Source organism: Nicotiana sylvestris, chromosome 12 (assembly GCF_000393655.2).
Source record: "Nicotiana sylvestris chromosome 12, ASM39365v2, whole genome shotgun sequence".
Lineage (NCBI taxonomy): Eukaryota > Viridiplantae > Streptophyta > Magnoliopsida > Solanales > Solanaceae > Nicotiana > Nicotiana sylvestris.
The window spans coordinates 160,906,362-160,929,415 of record NC_091068.1 but is presented as its reverse complement, the minus strand read 5'-3'; the positions used below and the strand labels follow the sequence as shown (position 1 = coordinate 160,929,415).

The window sequence follows — 23,054 nt, the reverse complement described above, 5'->3', positions numbered from 1 at the left end:
TACCTCTCTTCGAAGTTTCATAACCGATTCCAACATCGCTCTAACACCTCAAACCAGTGTTTGTCGCTCCAAAACTAGTCAAGCAATGTGCAAACAATAAAAATATACTCTAATACTCATAATAAATCAATTTGTAACAACTCCCATCTCCGCTCGAAAAGTCAATAAAGTCAACCCTCGAGTCCACATGCTCGTAAATATTATCTATAATTCATATGGTCTATATCCAGAAATTCATCCAATTTCATCAATGAATCGACCCTCAAAGCAAGGATTTACCATTTTTCAACGTTGGTGCTCAAAATCCCAATTTCTACAATCCAAACACGGATAAAAATAGAAACCAACAGAAATAATCATGGAGAAACATCAAAATAAAGGTTATATATTTACCCCCTTGTTGAGACGAGAACAACGCCGCAAAAATCACCTCAAACGGAACTCTAGAACTCAAGATATGCCCAAAATACTAAAATTCTCGGTTTAAAACACTATCCAGACAATTTTTCTTCATCGCCTTCGCGATCGTGAAGAGAAATTTTTTGCGTTGACCGATCAACCCAGAAATCCTTCTTCGAGTTCGCAAAACCTCTCTCGCGTTTGTGAAGAACAAATCTTCGCACCAGAAACCAGCAATTTTGTCCGTCACGGAAATGGGCACAACTCTCTCATATGACATCAAAATTCGACGATTCTTGTTACTATGGCTCCGTAGTTACGATACGGATCTAATGGTTCAATCCAATCATAAATAAAAGGTCGTTTCTCAATATAGTTCCTTTTATGCCCAAAGAAACGACGTTGAAACATCAAATAAGAGCGCGATACAACCCAAACACCTCCGAAACACACCCGAGGCCCCTGTGAGCCCGTCTAATCACACAAACCAGTCTCATAACATAACATGGATCTGCTCGCAACCTCAAATCATATCAAACAACATCAAAATCACGAATCGCACTCCAATTCAAGCTTAATGAACTTTAGAACTTCCAACTTCTACATTCGATGCCGAAACTTATCAAATCACGTCCGATTGACCTCAAAATTTGCACACAAGTCACATTTGACATTACGGACCTACTCAAACTTCTGAAATTGGAATCCGACCCCGATATCAAAAGGTCCACTTCTGGTCAAACTCCTCAAAAACCTTCAAATTTCTAACTTTCGCCAAGTTACCCCAAAATGACCTACGGACCTCCGAATCCACTTTCGGATGCGCTCCCAATACTAGAATCACCATACGAAGCTATTTCCAAACTCGAAATACCAGACGGATATCAATAACATTGAAATGCACTTCTAAACAAAATTTATGAAATTCTTCCAAAATGCTAACTTCCACAATAGATGCCGAAACGCTCCCGGGTCATCCAAAACCTGATCCGAACATACACCCAAGTCCAAAATCATCATATGAAGCTTTTGGAACCTTTAAATCCCGATGTCGAGGTCGTTTACTCAAAATCCAACTTTAGTCAGAATCTTCCAACTTAAAGCTTCCGAAATGACAATTCTCTTTCCAAATCAACTTCGAACTTCCCGAATTTCAATTCCGACAACGCGAACATGTCGTAATACCTGAAGTGTTGCTGCTTGTAGCCTCAAACCGCCGAACGACGTGCTAGATCTCAAAACGACTGTTACGAGACCGACGACGTCGTGTTACAGCTTGGCTTATCATGTCGGAGAACGGGACCTACTGCGAGACCGGTTTTACCCGTATACAGTGTTTTATTCACAATTTTGCCTCTGCATTTCCATCAATTCGGATTTGACATTAATCCTCCAATTTTTCTCGAATTTCTTCATTCTAGCATGTTAGCATTCATTAGAATGCACTATTCAATCAATCAAGTTAGTTCAATTCCAAATTAATTGGGTTAGCATATGAATCATCTGAATCCGTTCCGCTCTAGTCGGACGCATCTAATTCCTGTTTAAAATAATTTGTCTCAAAAATAAAATTTTACGTTTCAAAAACTGGAGATTCTTTGGTACAAGTTTCACTAACCAGACTAAACCTTAATTCCAGCTAAGTGGTATTAATCACAAAGAAATGGAAAAAAAAAATGAAGAAAATAGAAATACTATTTTGATAGGGAGAAATTAGAATGGTATTCTTGAGGTTTTTAATTGTTATTGCAGTTGCTGATCTGTTGTTGTGGAGGAGACGATGCGGCAGTGTTACTCTGCTTGTTAGTTCCACTGTTCTTTGGTTTCTACTTGAGCGAGCTGGCTACAATCTCTTATCTTTTATTGCCAATGTGCTGTTGCTTTTAGTTGTGAATCTCTTTTTCTGGGCTAAATCTGCTTCACTTCTCAACAGGTATTGATTGATGCATTTATTTTTCACATTTTCTTCCTCTGTCAAAAATCACAATTTATACATTTAATGTAAGTTAATATGTATTGTCAGACTTAGTTGTGTGGAGCTTCATGAACTGTCTCATATAAGAACTTAAGTTGTTAGAGAATAGATACATTTATGTATCTTAGTTTTGCAACGCACCCTTTACATATAACCTGATTCTTTTTCATGGTCAAACATGTGAAAATATTGTCAATGGGTGGTTTTGAGAAGTTGAATTAGGACCTGATATCTTGCTGAGTTGTGTGAATTGCCTCATCTACAAGTTTAAACCAAAAAGACACATCTGCTTTATTTGTTTTACGTCTGCAACAAACATGAATGAATTGTTGTTTCTATAATTCCAGACCTTTACCTCCAATTCCTGATATGGAAGTTCCCGAGGAATTTGTCGTGAAGGCTGCTGATATGATGCGTGTTTGGGTAAACCATATACTGCGGATTGCACATGATATTGCTATTAGTGGGAACTTGAAACTTTTTGTTTGGGTCTGTTCTCATGTTATCCTTCTTTTTTCTTTAGTCCAATCATTTTCGTGTTTGTTTCTACTTAATGTGGATTTTGTTCATCAGGGCCTCATAAGCAAAGTACTTTCTAATGGAGGCTCATTCAATGTTTCCTTGATTTCTCTCAATTGTGTACAAAATCAACATGTTGAAATACCTTTTATAGATTAATATGTGGTATAACCAATTAAAAAAAGATTATTAGTTGGTATTTTCTATTGATCTTAGAAGTCTGACTTCCAACTCGTATAATGCATCTGCTCTTTATATTCTCAAATATTTATCTTTTTGACAATCTTGTCTTAGAAGTTTGATCTGTTAAATATCTACTGGACATTGTCTGCTAGTTATGATTTGAAGACTTACACTCGACTCGGGTGAAAGTAAGCAAATGGGTTAACTTAAATAGTATCTTAGGACATTACTTCTGAAGATATTTTGTAGAAACTGTAAGTCTAAAGAATTAGTCTTGATTCAGGAAAGAAAATCCAGAGTCATGACAGCTTGAATGAGCTGACTGCTGAGTATCTTTTTATTTATAAGATTCTGGAGTAATAATTCTGTTGCTTCTCTGGGCTTATGCAAAAAAATGGAAGTCGAATCATCATCGTATTCTCGCAGGAACAAATTGAATTCCAATGCCTTCATAACAGGCTGTTTTAGTTCTCTGTTTCTTTTTAACCTCCTTTGATTCAACATTTTCAATATATTTTGTTAGTAGCATATCAAGTCTTTTATTTGAGCTTTAAATATGTTTATTTCACATTGCTTTAAATGTTAGAACTTTATTATTATTCTTTTTGGGAAGGAGATACAACAACAACAACAACCCAGGAAAATCCCACAAGTGGGGTCTGGGGAGGGTAGTATGTACGTAGACCTTACCCCCTACCCCAAAGGGGTAGAGAGACTGTTTCCGAAAGACCATCGGCTCAAGATAATAAGAAAAACAAGAAAAACAAAAGGGGGGAATATTAGTTTCACCATAGAGATCATAGGAAAAATAGGAACCTAAAATGCATAAGAAAAATACAAGGCAGAAATGATGGCTAGTAAATAGATCTAGCACCGAAAAGAGAAAATATTAAGACTCGACAATGCCCCTAGTAATTTTCGATTAAAACCTTATCAGACTAGGCTCACAATGGAACAAAGTAACACAAGACTCAACTAGCTCCTAGCCTACAACTGTAATACTCGACCTCCACAAATTTCTATCAAGTGTCATGTCCTCGGAAATCTGAAGTCTCGCTATATCCTGTCTGATCACTTCTCCCCAATACTTCTTAGGCCGCCCTCTACCTTTTCTCGTGCCCTCCACAACCAGCCGCTCACACCTCCTCACTGGAGCATCTGGACTTCTCCTCATTACATGCCCGAACCATCTGAGCCGCGCTTCTCGCATCTTGTCATCAATGGGAGCCACGTGCACCTTCTCCCGAATATCATCATTTCTAATCTTGTCCATCCTGGTGTGTCCGCACATCCACCTCAACATTCTCATTTCAGCTACTTTCATTTTTTGGATATGTGAGATTTTAACAGGCCAATACTCCGCCCCATACATCATGGCCGGTCTAACCACCGCTTTATAGAACTTACCTTTGAGTATTGTTGGCACTCTTTTGTCACACAAAACTCCGGATGCTAACCTCCACTTCATCCATCCTACCCCAATACGGTGTGCGACATCTTCATCAATCTCCCCTCCCCATGGATAACTGACCCAAGGTACTTGAAGCTTCCTCTACTTGGGATAACCTGTGATTCAAGCCTCACATCCACGCCCACTTCCCCCGGCTCAGTGCTGAAAATACACTCCAACTATTCCGTCTTCGTTCTACTCAGCTTGAAACCTTTAGACTCAAGAGTATGTCTCCAAACATTCAGTCTCTCGTAATACTAGATTGTAATATAGTTATGTACCATATTGGCATATTATGTTCCCCAAGATTGAGAAAGAGATGTAGTCCTCTTGCATTTGCGGCTGCAAGACAGTTTTGGACCTGGTCCAAAACCTTCAGTGACTGAAGTTCAGTCCTTACACCAACTAGATTTGCTAATTTAGTCGATTGATGTATGATGTTACGCTGATTCTATAGAAGTCCAAAAAGATAAAAACAAACGTAAATAAATAGTATTAAACTTTTTCCTGATTCTACCAAATCCCAAGAGGAAATGTCTTTAACTTTATACTACTCTACAAAACCCCAAAATGCAAATGTCTTTAACTTTATACTTAAAAAGCTGGAGTTATGAGACAGAGAAACAGAGAAAATAATAAAAATATGCTTCCCCTAGTGAACTGCAAGTACGCATACATATAACTTTTGCCCCACCATGGCAAAAGAACTTATTTGTACTTTATCTCACATCTAACTAATGCGATATTGTGCATATACTTCTTTTGTTTTTATTTATGTAACACTCATTTGTTTCGAAACCGTCTAAAAAAAAATACTTTAGCCACTTTTTCTTCTAAAAATGTACTAATAATTTTTAAAATTTCAAAATATTAAAGACAAAATTATAGAATAGTGCACTCCATAAGTTGATCTTGTACTATTTTAGCTCAGTTACAAGTTTGCAAATGTGTAGCCAAATATCAATAAGGTCTTTTCTTTTCTCATTCCCTCTAATTATAACAACCTCATTTATTTTTCCGTCACCTATCTACCCCTATTGTAGTTCTCTCCTTATTTTTCACCCATAAATATTTAATTTAATTAATAAAAATAATCATATGCAAACAAAAATCAGTTCCCCATTTTTAGTGTAACCATTGATCGAGACACTAAATCAACATTCATTCGTGCCTTCTTCCATAACCAATACTTCTCCGAATTATTATTTTTTAAATTTTGTATATCTTCATGTTTATACATACTTATCACAACTACAAAACGCAAAAACAGACGCGAGAAACCTAAATTCCCATCTCCTTTAATGCTAATCTTGTTAAATTTCGATTATGATTTTGTGATAAATTTGGAGTGAGTATTGTTTAAACTTATTAGAAATAGTCTAAGTAGGTTATATACAAAGTTTGAAATTATTTGCTGGAGATTTGGACTAGTTTTATACAAGAATTGCAAGAGAAAATCGTACAAAAATTTTGTCAGAGATGCTTATAGACTTTTAAATAATGTTATACACTTCTATACAAAGAAGTACATTATGTATATAGTTGTATAAAAGTGTATAAAGATGTATAATCACAGAGTGAAAATATTCTTAATATACTATGTATATAGGTATATAAGAAGAATAAGAAGAAGAAGAAGACGAAGAAGAAGAAGAAGAAAATGCGAGAAATTCACCAAATACCAGTAAATAATGTATCAACCTTGTATACAATAGTGTATAAGAGGTGTTTATATACTATTTATACAATATTATATATTATTATACAATTGAATCCTATCAATGGAGCTTCACGTGTTATTCTTCTTCTTCCTTAGGCATCCTCTGAAATTTAACTCAAATATAGCTTAAATCTACTCCAAATCACTTGAAATTTAAGTTTTGAACTCATCTTGATATTTCCAATCAATTGGGACAACACTCATTCCAAACAACTAACATATCGAAAAACTCACTTTCTAAAATCAAATCAAATCTTTGAACCACCTGTAATGGTGTAACCATTGGAATCCGAAAAATAATTAAAGGAGAATAACAATAGTAGAGAAATTTTTGTGGTGCAAAGGCTGACACGGGAAGAAGAAGAAGAAGAAGAAGAAGAACGAAGAAAAAAGGGGTGGGCTAATTGGTGAAAAGTAATATTTAGGTTATGTACAACCTGAGCTACACTGGGTAAGAGCTTCAAACGTGAGCCATTTTCTGATGGGTGTTGAGCCAAGTGATAAGGTATGTAATTCTCCCAAATTAAACTATGAGAAACTTTCAGAAACCACTATGTTTTAGTGGTTATTAGCTAGTTGTAGCTACCATTTACTATATTACTTCCTATAACTATGTTTTCAGATTTTTTTTGAGTGTATTCAATGTATTTAAGGTACTGTATTCATGAACACAGTAGCATTTCTAGGCGTGAAACAGGGGATTATAGCTAGACAGATTTTTGTATTCGAGTGTATTCGACTGTATTCATGGCGTGAAACATGGGATTACAGCTGGACAGATTTTTGTATTCAATTGTGCTCACGGCGTAAAACAGGGGATTACACTATTTTTAAATGGAAAGTGAATCAATTAACATAATAGACTCCTAATATAACTCAACAAACTCAATTATAACACACAAATTTTGTATTTCCAGTTATAAAAAAATTCTCAATCAAAAAACACCCCAAAAACATAGTAATCTTCAAAGAAATTATATAATACATCTGAATACATAAATTATATTAATTAAAAAAACATATGAATACATTTATGGAATATAGCGAGACAGTGAATACTATAAAATACATAGAATACAGCAGGGTACATTGAAATACAATAATAATAATAAAAAAACGCAATGAATATAATGAAATACATAGAATACAACGAGATACATTGAAATACAATGAAAAAAGATAATGAATACAATGAAATACAGCGAGATACATTGAAATACATTGAAAATATATTAACAGAAAATTCAAGTTGCTCAGCACCCAACTCTGTCGTCTTTGTTCAAAAACAACCCTAAGCTTGCGACTCTCGGATCTGTATCTCCTAAAGCTCCCATCTGTATTTTCAAACCATCCTTGTGACATTCAATCGACCGATCTAACTGTCCAAGCATAGAATGAGTATCATCGAGCTGCATATACACTAAGAACGTCGCGAGCGCATGATCTGCACCTTTTGAAACTTTTGGCACCTTAATCGTCCTTTCTAGCCCCGGAATCGCCTCTTCGAACCTTCCGAGACTACAGCATATAGCCACTACGACGTGGAGGCTCATCGCCAGATCCAAACTCTGCTCGCAATCAGAAGCCCAAAGTTGAGTAAATAAATCAAATGCAGTAGCAATTATTTTCTCAAATGCTAACAGAAGAATTTTACCCTCTTTTTTTCGTGTTTTCTGGAATAGGGGAAGAGGATGCAGTGTATCAAATTAGAGAGAGAGAACGTGGAGTGAGAAGTTTACATCAAATACGGTAATTATGTGAGAGAAAAATAAAAAATAGCATATATAGTGGCTTAAGGGGAGGAGGTAACAAAAATAAATATTTTGCTATAAACATTAAAATGTATCTATAAAATATAATATCTTAAAATGGTATTTATTTAAAATAAATAAGGTGTTAATCTTGCTATATGAGGTAAAAATTCCTTAAACTATCTGCATTTGAAATTTATAATGAGATATTTTCTGTGTTAAAGTAATTTTTCATTACTTTAACTAATTAATTTGCTTTTAGTAATATTACATTAAGCCAAATAATTATTTTAAACTTCTACACATTCAAAACACTAATAAAATGGACCAAAGGAAATAACAACATACATCAAAATCATTATAAGCTAAATAAATAAAATGAATAAGCAGGTCATAGTTCATTAGAAAGTTATCTTGCTTAATACAGTAAACCCTCTCTATAACACCCTTTGATCCCATTTATTTTTGACTTTTAAAGTGAATGACTATTATATACCTATAACAATATTTGACATTTAAATATTTTTTGGCCGTTATAGATAAAAATTATTCAAAAATTTATTATTTTTTCTTTTTTCATGTTACATATAAAAGATAAGAAAATTATTGAAATTTAAAATCTCAAAAGATATGCATATTTCACTAGTTAACTATTGAAGAAAGCTAATACATTATTAATAAATTCATGGCAAAATACATAAGTTACCCCCTAAATTATGGACCAAATCCCTGTTACAGATTTTTTATGGACGAAAATTACATTACACACTCAACTTTTCCAAAGTGTATCTAATACACACTAGTTTTTCCTTCACCAATCAAACAGTGACACATGTCATTATTTTTTATTAAAAAATAAAATAATTAAAATTACAACTATACCCCTCATTTTCTCCGTCTAAAGTTCTAAACCACCATTGCTGTCGTCCATCTCCTCTCTTCACCATCAACCACCATAGCCTCTTCCCCCACCTTTTACTAACAAAAATACTAGAAACACACCCAAAAATCCATCTTTTTCATTGAAATTGAATAAGAAATTTTTAGCCCAGATCCAACTCATTTTCCATTTCTCTTCTGTAAAAGTTCAACTACCATTAACGATCATTCCATGTTTCAATGTTTTGTTTTGTGTCATTCCGATTCCCACAACTGAAGCAATGAATTTGTAATAATAAGGAAGAAAGTATATTTCTTAGAGAAGAAAACTAAGAACTTTACATTTTAGTTATTTAAAAATTCATTCATTAATAAAATTAAAGAATGTACTTATGTGCAAAAGCTTGAGTTAAGTTTTAATGGTTGGAATTTTTTTTTCGAAAAGTTAGACACTGCCACGCCAAAAGCTCAAACTAAGATTCTCCGCGAAAAAAATAATCTTTTATGCAAAAGCTTGAGGCAAGCTTTAATGGTTGTGAGAGCTATAAAAAACTTTAATTACTGAATTTAGCCACAATTTCTCGCCCAAAGATCTGCAAAAAAAAAAAAAAAACTAAAAACTAATCAATGAAAAGAGATGAGAAATCGTGGTGGGTTTATTTGAGAAGCAGGAGATCGGATGGTGGAAAGAAGTGGATCTAGTGTCAAGGTCTCAAGGAGCAGCCATGGCAGGATTTTTTAAACAAGGAAGAAGATGACTTAATTTTAAAAATTTAAAAACTAAAAAAAATTGACATCTGACACAAAAATTCTTTTGTTCACGCGACTCATTTATTGGAAAAAAACATGTACTGTCCACGCGGGCAAACTAGTGTGTATTAGATACACTTTGGAAAGGTTGAGTGTGTAATGTGATTTTCGTCCGCAAAAAGTGTGTAATCTAGATTTGGTCCATCGTTTAGGGGGTAGCTTATGTATTTTGCCTAAATTCATAACTAAAAGCATAAAGATATAAATTTTAAGGCAAACATTTTAAAAGTACCTAGAAAATAAATTTTTCAAGATTGATGGAAGAACTTTGTAATTGTAGCTTGTTTCGTAGATTTCATTCTCTCACTAGTGATGTAACGCCTGGAGAAGATTCATGTCCAAATTTTCAGCAAAAAGGTATCCATTAATTTTTTCTTGAAGACAATCTAAGAGATTAACAGTTAAATTTTCTATTTAAATATTTTTTGGAATTTGACCAATGAAAAAAGATATCATGTGCAAATCTTCAAATCTTATATTTTATGCATGATAGAAATGTTATTTAATAGAAATAATTGTGTGCATATTTTTGGAATTATTATTGGTAGTCATAACAATTCTATATGATTGTTATAGAGGGGTAATTTTACAAAAAGAGCATTATGTTATAAATATGACTATTGTTGTTATATGTAAAAAAAACTATTATAAAAATATAAAATATAACTTAAAAAATAAATTTTACTTTTACAGTTTACGGCGTTATATAGAAAAGCTTTATATTCAATATTACTTTCAAATTAAATCAACCAAATTATGTTTGTTTTCAAGAAGTGTTGACCATTTTTTGAAAAACTATTTTCTTGTGTTTTCATCTCATTCCAAGACAAAGCACCACCTTAACCTCTCTATAATTGCTCCTCGGAATTCGGATATATAATTCATTTCTTTCTTCCTCCCTCTCCGCCTCCTACACACCTACTTCTCCTTCGCCACACCGATTTAGCACTCTGTATTAAAATAAACGCTGAAAAATCATCTGTAAAAATGGCGACATCTGCTTCTTCGACTATAAATTTCTCAACCAAACCCTCCCGCACCTCTCTCTCATGGAAAACACGCCTCGCTTCCTCCTCCGCTTTCGCCGTCGCCGCCGTGTCTCCCCGCCGCGATCAGCGTCAGTACCCCCGTTTCGTTATATTCTCCATGGGCGCAAAACCTACGGTCCTTGTAGCTGAAAAACTCGGCGAGGCAGGGGTAGATCTCCTAAAGGAATTTGCTGACGTGGATTGTTCTTATAACCTGAGTCCTGAGGAACTCCGCAATAAGATCTCATTGTGTGATGCGTTGATTGTACGTAGTGGTACGAAGGTGAGCCGTGAAGTCTTCGAGTCGTCCGGTGGACGGCTTAAAGTTGTTGGACGAGCTGGTGTGGGAATTGATAATGTGGATCTTGCAGCAGCGACTGAGCATGGATGCCTTGTTGTTAACGCGCCCACTGCTAACACTGTTGCTGCTGCGGAGCACGGAATCGCATTACTCACCGCTATGGCTCGAAATATTGCTCAAGCCGATGCTTCCGTGAAAGCTGGTTAGTATATTGTACACGTTTTTTTTTTGTAGTTTTATCTATACAAATGACGTTCGTAGTTATTTCCTGAATTTGATCTGTTTTGTCAATGTGAGAGTATTTTAGTTTGAATATGAGATTATCTAGACGTAAATTCTGCTAAAAAACCATTGCTTTGCGGCTATGGTATCCGATCTATTATAAATTGGTTCAGTTGTTCAGATGATTTATTTGGAAGAGAGAAAATATTATAGTCGTTCTTACCCTTATTTAATGAGAATATATTCGGATCTGTTTGTAATAGTACGGCGTACTTATCCTCAGACTAGGACGGGCTGAACAATCCGCTTGGCTTGGGCGGTTCTTCAATGTAGGCATCAAAATGCTAGAGTGTTTCATCTCCCGTGGGCTCTATCTTGAAGAGGGGAACACTAAACATTAAGTAACTGGCAAAGTAATATTCTAATGGAAGGAAATGCTTTAAATGAATTTGCTATTGTTAGGAATGTGAAATTGGAAATTTTTTATGGGAGAACTAGTCAGGAAGCCTCTATTGATTGCATGTACATATTTATGGCTGCTAATAGTTCCTCTGTTATCCTGGTTGTGTTTGCACCTGGAGATTGTAATGTTGAAACTTTCCCATGATATTGTTTCCAGGAAAGTGGCTGAGAAACAAATATGTTGGTGTCTCCCTAGTTGGCAAAACACTTGCTGTGATGGGTTTTGGGAAGGTTGGATCAGAAGTTGCCAGGCGAGCTAAGGGGCTTGGCATGCATGTTATTGCTCATGATCCATATGCCCCTGCTGACCGTGCACGTGCCATTGGGGTGGAGCTTGTTAGCTTTGATGAAGCCATTGCGTCTGCAGATTTTATCTCACTTCACATGCCCCTTACACCTGCAACTAAGAAGGTCCTAAATGATGAAACTTTCGCAAAGATGAAAAAGGGAGTGCGAATTGTCAATGTTGCTCGTGGAGGAGTGATTGATGAAGATGCTTTGGTCAGGGCACTTGATGCTGGAATTGTGGCACAGGTCCTGGCTATATATTATGCACTTATTTGTCAAACTGCATCTTTCTGTGTATTTTGCATCTTTCTGTGTATTTTGCTGATATTCATGTCTGTTTGACAGTTGAGAGTCTAAAACAAATATTTACTTTCCACCTTTCTTGTCCAATCCTGGATTAAACTATAAAATACGCTTTTGCCATAGCTTATTTGTATTGAAGTACGAATAAATTTTGCAGGCAGCACTTGATGTCTTCACTGTGGAGCCGCCATCAAAGGATAGTAAGTTGATTCAACATGAGAATATAACTGCAACGCCTCATCTTGGTGCTAGTACTATGGAAGCGCAGGTCTGTGTGATGTCTGCACTAGTGTCACACTTTTTACCAGTTGATACATATTGTGATACTGTCTGAACTTCTTGTTCAGGAAGGGGTGGCCATTGAGATAGCAGAAGCTGTTGTTGGAGCTTTGAAAGGAGAGCTTGCTGCTACTGCTGTCAATGCTCCAATGGTGCCTGCCGAGGTAAATGCGCTGAATATTTACTGGTTATAATCCCTTTAACATCTTAGTTCAAATTATGAAAGGCTCCATACAGTGCCTTCAACTAATTAGCCTGCCCACTTAGTTAATTCTTGCATGTTTCAAATTGACCAATTATTGGTAATTGTACAAGAGTCTCCTCCGGATGTGTAGATAAATCCGTCGTTATTTTTCAATTGTTTTTTGAGGAAGGGGGTCTTGGAAGATTAATTTGGTTGTGATTTGTGGAATTAATGAAAGGAAATATCATTTCTATCTCTCTATAATGCAGGTGCTTTCTGAGCTGAAGCCTTTTGTCGAACTGGCTGAAAAACTTGGTAGACTTGCTGTCCAACTAGTCACAGGTGGAAGTGGTGTGAAATCAGTGAAAGTGACGTATGGTTCAGCTAGAGCACCTGATGATCTTGACACAAGATTGCTTCGTGCCATGATAACTAAGGGATTGATTGAGCCTATTTCCAGTGCCTTTGTGAACTTGGTCAATGCAGATTTCACTGCTAAACAGAGAGGACTAAGAATAGCTGAAGAAAGATCTCATCTAAATGGTTCACCAGAAAGTCCGCTCGAGTTCATTCGGGTTCAGATTGCCAATGTGGAGTCCAAATTTGCCAGTGCTATTTCTGATTCTGGAGAGATTAGAGTGGAGGGCAGGGTAAAAGATGGAATCCCTCATTTGACTAAAGTGGGATCCTTTGAAGTGGATGTGAGCTTGGAAGGCAGCATCATTCTCTGCAGACAGGTTGATCAACCAGGAATGATCGGGAAGGTGGGTAGCATCTTGTCTGAGGAGAATGTGAATGTAAGTTTCATGAGTGTTGGAAGGATTGCTCCAAGGAAGCACGCGGTTATGGCTATTGGGGTGGATGAGCAACCAAGCAAGGAGTCATTGAAGAGGATTGGGGAAATTCCTGCTGTTGAGGAGTTTGTTTACCTTAAATTATAAGAACTGTTTGATTTCTGTCTGAATTCGCTACAAAGCAAAATTTTGATGATGTTATTTGTTTACCAGTAGTAGTCTAGTGCAGGATACAAAAATAATTTGGATGTGAAATTAGAAGTGTAGTACATTTGGTTGTCAATTTGACAATCTTTTTGGGTTTTTTTTTTTTTGGGGGGGTGGGGTGGGGTGGGGTGTTCAGCATTGGATTTTTCTTCTGCCAAACTTTAATTGGTGATTGTTCTATCAGATACTAGAAGCCCGAGTTTGCAGTCCTTTGCCCCAAGATTTCACATTTGTACTAGGGGACCTTGATATAAACAAAGTACAAACAGTATTTAGCCAAATTCTGGTTCTGTTGCGCATGGATACACCAAAGGGGGGAAAGCCAATACGGTATTTCACGTTTGGCATAGATTTTGGCTTATTTTTTCAATTTTTTTTAAAAATATTGTTTGTTTATGAAATATGATCAATGTCCTGGAATTTTTTTTAAAAAAATTTTCAAATTCGCAAGCACTGGTTTAAATCAGTTTTTGGATGAAAATTTTACTTCCACTCACATTCATGCAAGCTAGCGTGAATGTGTATTTCAAATGAAATTTTCGAAACCTCTAAAACCTTCACTCACAAATAATCAACCTTAACTTCTTTTTTTTCATTCTAAAAGAAGCACAACATTCCAAACACAATAATATTTCTTCCAGACTTTTAAATCCAATTTTACCTTCAATAAATTTTTTTCCCTATTCCAACTCCAATTATTTGTCCAAGACTTTGCATAGTTGCATGTATCTGCTTTCAATTGCCAAATTTGCCGTTAAATAAAACTACAGTCACCAATCTGCATAGAACTATTTCATCACCTTTCACCTCTGTCTCTTCAGTCCTCTCTTCTTTCCCTTCCAAAAAAAAAAAAAAAAAAGAAGAAAGAAAAAACCCCATAACCACCATGACCACCAGTCACACACTGTTCCCTCTCCTGCTGCCGCTCGCCGCCGTACTGGCGCTTGTCTCCGTCGCCGCCGCCGCCGGGGCAGTGAGCACTTCTGACTTTCAAAAAATCACGAGAGAAGAGAGAAATTACAGGCAAAAGAAAGTAATTGACGTTTCTCATAAGTATGTTCCTGAATTGCCAGCTTACGGTTCAAAAAATGGGTTAGGCAACTTCATAAGACTTCAGACAAGCATCAAATTGGGTGATCTCTCAAATTATTCGTTTTTTAACCTTTCTACTCATTCTGGTACACACGTTGATGCTCCTGGACATTTCAATGAGACTCTTTTCGAGCTCGGTTACGATGTCGTTTCGCTTGATCTCCGAACCTTAAATGGTACAATGCTTTTGCCCATCTCTTTATTCTTTTTCCCTCTAAAACTGAAAAATCATCTGTTTCAGAAATTTGGGATAACTTTAGTTTTGTAAATTTAGGTCCTGTTCTTGTAGTGGACACTCCACGGGACAAGAATATTACAGGTATGGTCCTTCTGTAAAAAAAAGAAGAAATTATTGCATATCTTATTAAAGCATTTTCCAGACTTCACTTGTGGAATTACACCGGCTTTTGTTGTTGTTGCTTATTAATGCATTTTGTTTAATAGTAAGCATATGTGTTGGTTTATTTTTGATTTCTGAAAAATAATGTTTGTCTGAATTTGGTTTTGAAAAAATTGGCAAGTTTTCAGTGCTGAAAGGCATTTTCTGGAAACAAAACATCAATTTTGACTGTTTTTCGTTTTCAGATGTTGTGGAAAACATCAATTATTCAGTTACTTTAACCTATCTTTTTCTAACTTTAGTTGCCTTAAAGCTTGTATTTCTTTAGGACCCTTGTTAGTTTTAATTTTTAAATTATTTTATCACCTAAGGTTTTAGGACAAGAGTGCTTACTGCAGTAGGTTAATAAGTTAAAGAGACAAAATTTCACCTCAAAGGTATAACGGTATTTGGAAATTTTCATATTTTAAATGGTTGAGATAATTACTAGATGTAAAGACTTAAATTAAACTAAGCCATTTTGTTTGCCGACTATAAAGCCAAATATTAATTCGACGGCCTACTGACATTTTTCTTTCCATATGCATCGCCAAAATTCTTACTAGATGACTCTTTTTCTACCCCATACAGTATAGTTTGGCACCAAGTAGTAAGCTCTTTCTCTCCTTAACTATTATTTTGCTCTCAATGGGAAGAAACCTAAGAGTTTTGCTTTTCTTCTTGTTCATCAGCTGAAGTTATGAGGTCATTGAACATACCCCGAGGAGTAAAACGTGTTCTTTTCCGAACATTAAACACCGACAGGTACTTATTCCTCTGTTCATATTGGAGGCAATTATTTGGTCCAACCCTGCTAAAATGCCTACACTAGTTGGTTCTTTTGTTTTGTCATCCGTGTGGTGTTGAATGTAATATATGTTGGTCCAAACAGGAGGCTGATGCACAAGAAAGAATTTGATTCTTCCTATACAGCATTCACCTCAGATGGAGCAGAGTATCTGGTCCAGAATTCCGACATCAAACTGGTTGGTGTTGATTACTTGTCAGTCGCAATTAATCCCAAGGATGAGCTCACTAAAGTTCATCAACTTCTTCTGGCTCCTAAAGTAAGTATAACATCCATTTGCCCATTTCGGTTTACCTGTAAGATTGAAAACCCCTTGGTTGAAGAATAGTATTTTAAGTTTCTTGTTTACTATCAGCTGCATAATATCTACAAATTTCACTTGCTACTCTTTTTGCTAATCCTTTTCGCTTCTCCACCATATTGAGCAGCAAGTGTTCTTCTTTCTCTTAGAATTCTTAATAGAGTCCTCTTTCTTTTGTGTTTTGTAATATAAAGTGAGAAGTCCCGCATTGGCGCCCAAAGGCTTTTTGAAGGCTTTTATAAGTAAAGCTCTCCAAGTAATTTAGAAGAATAGTTAATATTTTTTTTGAATAAAAGCGAATATGTCTGTTAATGAAATTGTATGTGTATTCAGAATAGACCTAGTTTCACTTCTATAAATTCAACTTTTCAGGATTTCCCCGAGAGGTGGTTAAGTTTTGCAGCATCTGTTTGGGTTGTATCTCAAAGAAACTTGTTTGTATTCCCCTAAATGCGGAGACAAGCAATGTTATATCAAGCAAAACGGAACCCTGAAGAAACTTGTTTTTATTTCCCTAATTGCTATACAAGCAATATTTCTTCAAGGACAGTGTTTTTTCACGCTTCAAAGCTTGCTTTCAATATTTTCTTCTAACACTCTTTGTTTTATCTATGCTTTTACTTGGTTACTAACTGTTAAGGATTCTTTTACTATGCATCAGGATATAATTCCGGTGGAAGGCCTCAAGCTTGATGATGCCGTCCCAGGAGTTTACACAATTCACTGTCTACCTCTGAGGCTGAATCATGGAGATGGTTCACCTGCCAGGTGCATCCTATTCCAGTAATCTTGTAAAAGCATCTGATACTTTTCATGGAAAACAGAAAATTGTCAAAATTTCAACCAGTTTCGTTAACTAAGAATGTCCACGAAGTATTCCTAACTATTCTTCTTGCCTTACTGATTTGTGACCTCTGAGACACATGACTGCAGTGACAGCCACACTAGCTCACAAGCAGAAATCAGGTCAAGTTGGAAGTCAATTACAGCGCAAAAGCTAAGAGAATTAGTTATTACTTCTCTAAGAGTGGCATTTACAAATAGTATTCTGTATAAGCTTTGCATGAGTTCATTTTAAACGTCATAATACGTTCTCGTCTCCCTCTCCCTTCTGTACAAGTCTTCTCTGAAGCTGAGAGTTCTCCGAGTCAATCTCCCTGCACTTGGCCTGAATCGGAGAGATTAAGAGGGGAAGGGATGTTTTCTCTGTGTGTGTGTGGGGGGGGGGGGGGGTGGAGGTTCGTGGATGGTCCTTACGCTGTGAATGTCGAGGTTCGTGGACGGGCCTTATGCTGTGAATGTTAGTCCAGAATGAGCTACTCTATGGGATCGCTGTACCTACAGCCATGACGTCGAATCAACGACTAAGATGTATTGATCGAAGTAGAATGTATTTTCAGCATCACAACTCTGTTAATGCATTTTACAGAGCTAGAATAAACGGTATCAAAAAAATATGTTATGGGGTGAGAGAGGCTCGAACTCTTGACCTACGCGCTAGCCAACTGCACCGCCACCCCTTGCTGGTGTGTAGGTACATTCAGTCCTAAAAGTAAGCGCATCCATGCTTCACATGTCTATCAAATTAATCAACAAAAACTTATACTAGCTAATAGCATTTCGCGATGGTAATCTGAATAGGGTCATAGATAAGGAGTTCGAAAATTGATGTTTCTTCTTAGGGATTTTTACCTAGTTATACTATAATAGAAACCTATTTACCTCTTTTATTTAGGTTCCATATTAATTACTTTGTATATCTATATTTACAAGTTATATATAAAATCATAAAAAAGAAGAAAATTCAAAATCCCTTAAATTTAGTCTATCAGTTACATGACACCCACCCCCATTTCCAATAACCCCTACATTTAAGATTTTGTTCCTTTTCCAAAGGATTTCAAAAATATTTTCTCTCTCGATAATCACCCAAAACCTCTCTTAATTTTTTATAACCGTTGTTATCTCCCCCAAAATTATCGATTCTTTTCTTTTTTTCTAAGCTTTTCAAACCCAATTTCCCTCTTTCTTACTAATCACCCATAATCTCTCTTTCTTATTGATACAATGCAGAAGAAATTCGGAATATTGCTTTAGAATCAAGTTGTTGGTAAGTTTTGAATCTTGTTTTCTTTCTTTCTAAGTGTTTATTGTATGTGACTTGTATATGATACATCAATACCCAAAATAATACTTGATGCAATGCTAATACAATTATAATACGATTATATTAGATTTTCAGTATGGAGTTGTGACTGAAACTTGAAGAAGATGGAGATCATAATTGTATCACAATTTTTAAGAAATGTATCGTGCTTGTATTATAATTGTATATGTATCATAATTGTTGAAGGAATTGTATTCGAGCAGTTGTGAGTTCGTGACGAATTTCACAGTTTGTATCACAAATATATGATAATTATATATTAATTTATTAGTATTATACCAGGTATTTGGGTATTAATGTACCATATAGATACAATTGTGATACAAGTATGATACAATTATGTTTTAAGCATTGATGTATCTGATACTATTCAAATACAATTATGATACAATTATCATACAATTCCTGAATATTTCTTCATTTTCAGTGTTGTCCAGTCTGCCAGAAAAAAACAATGCAATTGATGATTTTTTTAATAATCTAAAGTTGTCGACAATGGTGGGAAGAGAAAAGATGGAGATTCCGGCATAGATTTAGGGATTTTGATGTAAAAAAAAAAGGAGAGAAGGGAAGAGGGGAAAAAAAGAAAAGGATGTAATTAAATCCCTTAATTGAAGGCATTAATAATGGGGCGTGGGCATTTTAAGGAGAAATCTACATAATTTGTAATAAAAACCTAGATATTTATTAAAAACTACAAAACATAGAGAACATAGGTAAATAAGTTTCTAATAATATAGCTAGGTAAAAATCCCTGTCTCTTCTTGGGAAAAAATTCCAAGGTCCAAACTTAAGGGGCATTCGGGCCGTTCGAATTGGCTATGAAAATTTTGGTTTGGATATTCGATTTTCGGATAAAAAAATTACAATCCAAATCCAATCCATATAAGCTCGGCATAATAGATTTTTCAAATTTGGTTTCGAATTAATCGGATTGGATATTTTGAATTTTCGGTTTTGAGTCGATAAGTTGAGTTTCTTCTTCTTACAAAATTTGAACATTTCCGCATCCTTTGGTTTCACCAATTTTTAGGCCAATTGAAATCCATCAACTAAATTCAAGAAAATCATCATGTATATAAAACACACAAAAAATAAACATAATAATTAATTCACGTGTCATGACCCTGAAACGTAAAAAAAAAATATTAGTCATGGTGAGTATTGCTCAGCCGTATCTGATGGTTAGTCCGTTCACAAAATTCAAAAAATTTATCATGTATATAAAACACATGAAAAAATGTCTCTAATTCCTGTTTCACTACACCGAAACGTCAAAAAACGATGTTAGTCATGGTTAGTATTGCTCACAAGGCTATATCCAATAGTTCCACCAATTTTTAGGTCAATCGAAGCCCGTAACCCAAATTCACGAAAACCATCATGTATACACGAAAAATGAACGTAAAAATTAATTCTTATATTATGACTTCAAAACCCAAAAAATGACATTTGTCGGGGTAAGTATTTGGTCACAAGTCCTTATCCGATAGTTTCACCAATTTTTAAGCAATCGGAGTCTGTCAATCAAATTCAAGAAAATCATCATGTATATAAATATATAAAATTGGACATTATAATTAATTCCTATGTCATGGCCCATGAAACTTTTTCGCAGGTATTAGTACATGTCGATTTTGTAAAAGTTTTTATGAACTCTGATTGGCCTGAAATTTTGTATATCCATAGGAAACGACCTGGTGACCAATACTTATGCTTCGCAATGACTTTCATATTTATTTTATGGTGTTTCGGGGTCATGCAACACGAATTTGTAATTATATCTATTTTTTTGTGTGTATTAGTACATGTTGATTCTGTAGAAACTTTTTTGACGAACTCTGATTGGCTTGAAATTTTGTAGTTCCATAGGAAACGGCTTAGTCACCAATACCTATTGGTTCGCCATAACGTTCAAGTTTATTTTATGGCATTTTTGGATCATGCAACACGAACTTATGATTATATCCACTTTTTCGTGTGTATTAGTTACATGCTGATTTCGAAAAAATATTGATGGACTCCGATAGGCTTGAAATTTTGTAGATCCATAGGAAACGCCCTAGTAATCAATATTTATTGCTTCACCATAAATTTTGGGTTCATTTTATGGCATTTCGGGGTCATGCAATACAAATTTGTGATAATATCCATTTTTTCGTGTGTATTAGTACAAGCTAATTTTGTAGAATTTTTTACGTACTCCGATTGGCTTGAAATTTTATAGGTCCATAAGAAATGGCCCAATAACCGTTACTTATTGCTTCGCTGTAACTTTCAGATTTATTTTATGGCGTTTTGGGGTCATGCAACACGAACTTATAATTATATCCACTTTTTTGTGTGTATTAGTTACATGGTGATTTCTTAAAAAAAATTGATGGACTCCGATTGGCCTGAAATTTTGTAGGTCCATAGAAACGACCTAGTAGTCAATATTTATTGCTTCTCTATAAATGGTGGGTTCATTTTATGGCATTTTGGGGTCATGCAATACAAATTTGTGATAATATCCATTTTTTCGTGTGTTAAGTAAAAGCTAATTCTGTTGAATTTTTTTCATACACCGATTGGCTTGAAATTTTGTATGTCCATAAGAAACGGCCTAGTGATCGTTACTTATTGCTTCACCGTAACTTTCAGATTTATTTTATGGCTTTTCAGGGTCATGCAACACCAATATGTTATTATATCCACTTTTCGCTGTAGAATTTTTTTTACGGACTCCGATTGACCTGAATTTTTGTAGGTCCATAGAAAATGGCCTAGTGACCAATACTCATTATTTCACTGTGACTTTTGGGTTTATGCAACACGAATTTGTCATTATTTTTACTTTTTCATGTGTATTATGACATTAACAATAGTCACTTCTTTTCCATGATCATTCCTCATTTTTTGATGTTTTAGGGCCATAAAACGGGAATTCAGCATGTTTTCTGATTTTTTTCGTGTGCATTCCATGTCATCTTCATGAATTCGGGCGACTGGTCCCGAATCACCTATAATTTTTTGGGCTCATCAGAAACAAACTAATTAACAAGAGTCATTGCTTCTTCATGACAGTTTCTCATTTTTTTCGTTTTTTAGGACAATAAAACAGAAATTTAGCACAATTTCTGATTTCTTATATGCTAATAATATTCATTCCATCTTCATGAATTCGGGCGACCGGCCCTGAATCGCTTAAAATTTTGTAGGCCCATCAGAAACGACCTAATGAACAATGGTCATTGCTTCTCCATGACCGTTCCTCATTCTTTGGCGTTCTAAGGCCATAAAACATGAATTCAACACGTTTTCCGATTTTTCATGTGCTAATGTCCACGCCATCTTCATGAATTGACCGGCCCTGAATTCTGTAAAATTTTGTAGGCCCATCACAAAGGACCTATTGAACAATATTCATTGCTTCTCCATGAGCGTTTCTTATTTTTTGGCCTTTTATGACCAAAATAGAAATTCAACATGATTTTTCATTTTTCGTGTGTAATGTCCATACCATCTTCATGAATTTGGGAGACCGGCCCTGAATTACCTTAAAATTTGTGGTCATGAACAATAGTCATTGCTTCTCCATGAACGTTCCTCGCTTTTTAGTGTTTTAGGGCCATGAAATAAGAATTCAACATGATTTACGATTTTTTGTTTGCTAATATTCATGTCATCTTCATAAATTCGGGCGATCGGCCCTGAATCTTCTAAAATTTTGCGGGCCTATAAAAAACAACATAATAAAAAATAGTTATTACTTCGCCATGACCGTTCCTCTTCTTCTTTTTTTTTTGCATTTTAGGGCCATAAAATAGGAATTCAGGACGATTCCTAGTTTTTCGTGTTTTATAGTCCACACCATTTGCTTGAATTCGGGCGACCGATTATGAATCTCCTTAAATTTTATGGGACCATAAAAAATAACCTAATGAACAATAGTCAGTGCTTCCCATGACTGTTTCTCATTTTTGGCGTAATATTGCCATAAAACAGGAAATTAGGACAATTTTCAAATTTTCGTGGGCTATAGTCCCCGCCATCTACATGAATTCGGTGCCAGCCCCAGATCGCCTAAACATTTCTAGCTGATAAAAAATAATTTAAGGAATAATATTCATCGCTTTTCCATCACCGTTACTTGTTTTTGGCATTTTAGGTCTATAAAACAGGAATTTAGGACGATTCCAAGATTTTCGTGTACTATAGTCCCCGCCATCTGAATAAATTTGGGCGACCATCCTTGAATCTGCTAAAATTTTGCGTGCCTATTAAAATGACCTAATGTACGATAGTCATTGCATCGCCATAACCGTTCATCATTTTTAGCGTTTTAGGACCATAAAACAAGAATTCAAGATGATTCCCAGATTTTAGTGTGTTATGTAATCCGCACCACATGCATGAATTAGGGCGACGACTTTGAATTTTCTAAAATTTTGCGGTCCCATAAAAAATAATCTAATGAACAATAGTTATTGCTTTGTCATGATCGTTCCTTATTTTTTGGCGCTTGAGGGCCATAAAACTGAAATTCAGGACAATTCCAAGATTTTCGTGTG

At 35.4% G+C, this 23,054-nt stretch overlaps 3 protein-coding genes across 6 annotated transcripts; all 3 read left to right on the top strand.

Moving 5' to 3' along the window:
* The first annotated feature begins 2,117 nt into the window (after positions 1-2,117).
* Positions 2,118-3,052, top strand: LOC104213536 (reticulon-like protein B11). Its single transcript, XM_070164761.1, has 3 exons — positions 2,118-2,332; positions 2,722-2,863; positions 2,948-3,052. Exons 1-3 carry the CDS (start codon positions 2,118-2,120, stop codon positions 3,050-3,052), a joined length of 462 nt encoding a protein of 153 aa, XP_070020862.1.
* Positions 3,053-10,524: 7,472 nt separating this feature from the next.
* Positions 10,525-13,830, top strand: LOC104213535 (D-3-phosphoglycerate dehydrogenase 3, chloroplastic-like). The gene is made up of 5 exons (XM_009763052.2): positions 10,525-11,217; positions 11,857-12,233; positions 12,448-12,558; positions 12,638-12,733; positions 13,023-13,830. Exons 1-5 carry the CDS (start codon positions 10,674-10,676, stop codon positions 13,692-13,694), a joined length of 1,800 nt encoding a protein of 599 aa, XP_009761354.1. The 5' UTR covers positions 10,525-10,673; the 3' UTR covers positions 13,695-13,830.
* Positions 13,831-14,248: 418 nt separating this feature from the next.
* LOC104213537 (cyclase-like protein 1) lies at positions 14,249-18,738 on the top strand. Of its 4 annotated transcripts, XM_070165086.1 has the most exons (7): positions 14,250-15,022; positions 15,121-15,165; positions 15,918-15,990; positions 16,118-16,292; positions 16,996-17,102; positions 18,408-18,444; positions 18,569-18,736. In XM_070165086.1, the coding sequence occupies exons 1-7, from the start codon at positions 14,641-14,643 to the stop codon at positions 18,587-18,589; spliced, it is 840 nt and encodes a 279-aa protein (XP_070021187.1). In that variant the 5' UTR covers positions 14,250-14,640; the 3' UTR covers positions 18,590-18,736. The 4 variants fall into 4 exon arrangements, with proteins under 4 accessions (XP_070021185.1, XP_070021188.1, XP_070021187.1 ...); XM_070165084.1 differs by lacking the exons at positions 18,408-18,444; positions 18,569-18,736 and adding an exon at positions 17,268-17,550 and having other exon boundaries at positions 14,249-15,022; XM_070165085.1 differs by having other exon boundaries at positions 18,408-18,738.
* Positions 18,739-23,054: the final 4,316 nt, after the last annotated feature.

Excerpts from the sequence above, each read along its gene's own strand:
- LOC104213535 (XM_009763052.2), top strand. The coding sequence starts at position 10,674 with ATGGCGACATCTGCTTCTTCGACTATAAATTTCTCAACCAAACCCTCC. Across the intron at positions 12,234-12,447 it reads ATGCTGGAATTGTGGCACAG|GCAGCACTTGATGTCTTCAC; the intron begins GTCCTGGCTATA and ends TAAATTTTGCAG. Across the intron at positions 12,734-13,022 it reads CTCCAATGGTGCCTGCCGAG|GTGCTTTCTGAGCTGAAGCC; the intron begins GTAAATGCGCTG and ends TCTATAATGCAG.
- LOC104213537 (XM_070165084.1), top strand. The coding sequence starts at position 14,641 with ATGACCACCAGTCACACACTGTTCCCTCTCCTGCTGCCGCTCGCCGCC. Across the intron at positions 15,166-15,917 it reads ACGGGACAAGAATATTACAG|CTGAAGTTATGAGGTCATTG; the intron begins GTATGGTCCTTC and ends CTTGTTCATCAG. Across the intron at positions 17,103-17,267 it reads GGAGATGGTTCACCTGCCAG|TGACAGCCACACTAGCTCAC; the intron begins GTGCATCCTATT and ends ACATGACTGCAG.
- LOC104213536 (XM_070164761.1), top strand. The coding sequence starts at position 2,118 with ATGGTATTCTTGAGGTTTTTAATTGTTATTGCAGTTGCTGATCTGTTG. Across the intron at positions 2,333-2,721 it reads TCTGCTTCACTTCTCAACAG|ACCTTTACCTCCAATTCCTG; the intron begins GTATTGATTGAT and ends CTATAATTCCAG. Across the intron at positions 2,864-2,947 it reads ACTTGAAACTTTTTGTTTGG|GGCCTCATAAGCAAAGTACT; the intron begins GTCTGTTCTCAT and ends TTTGTTCATCAG.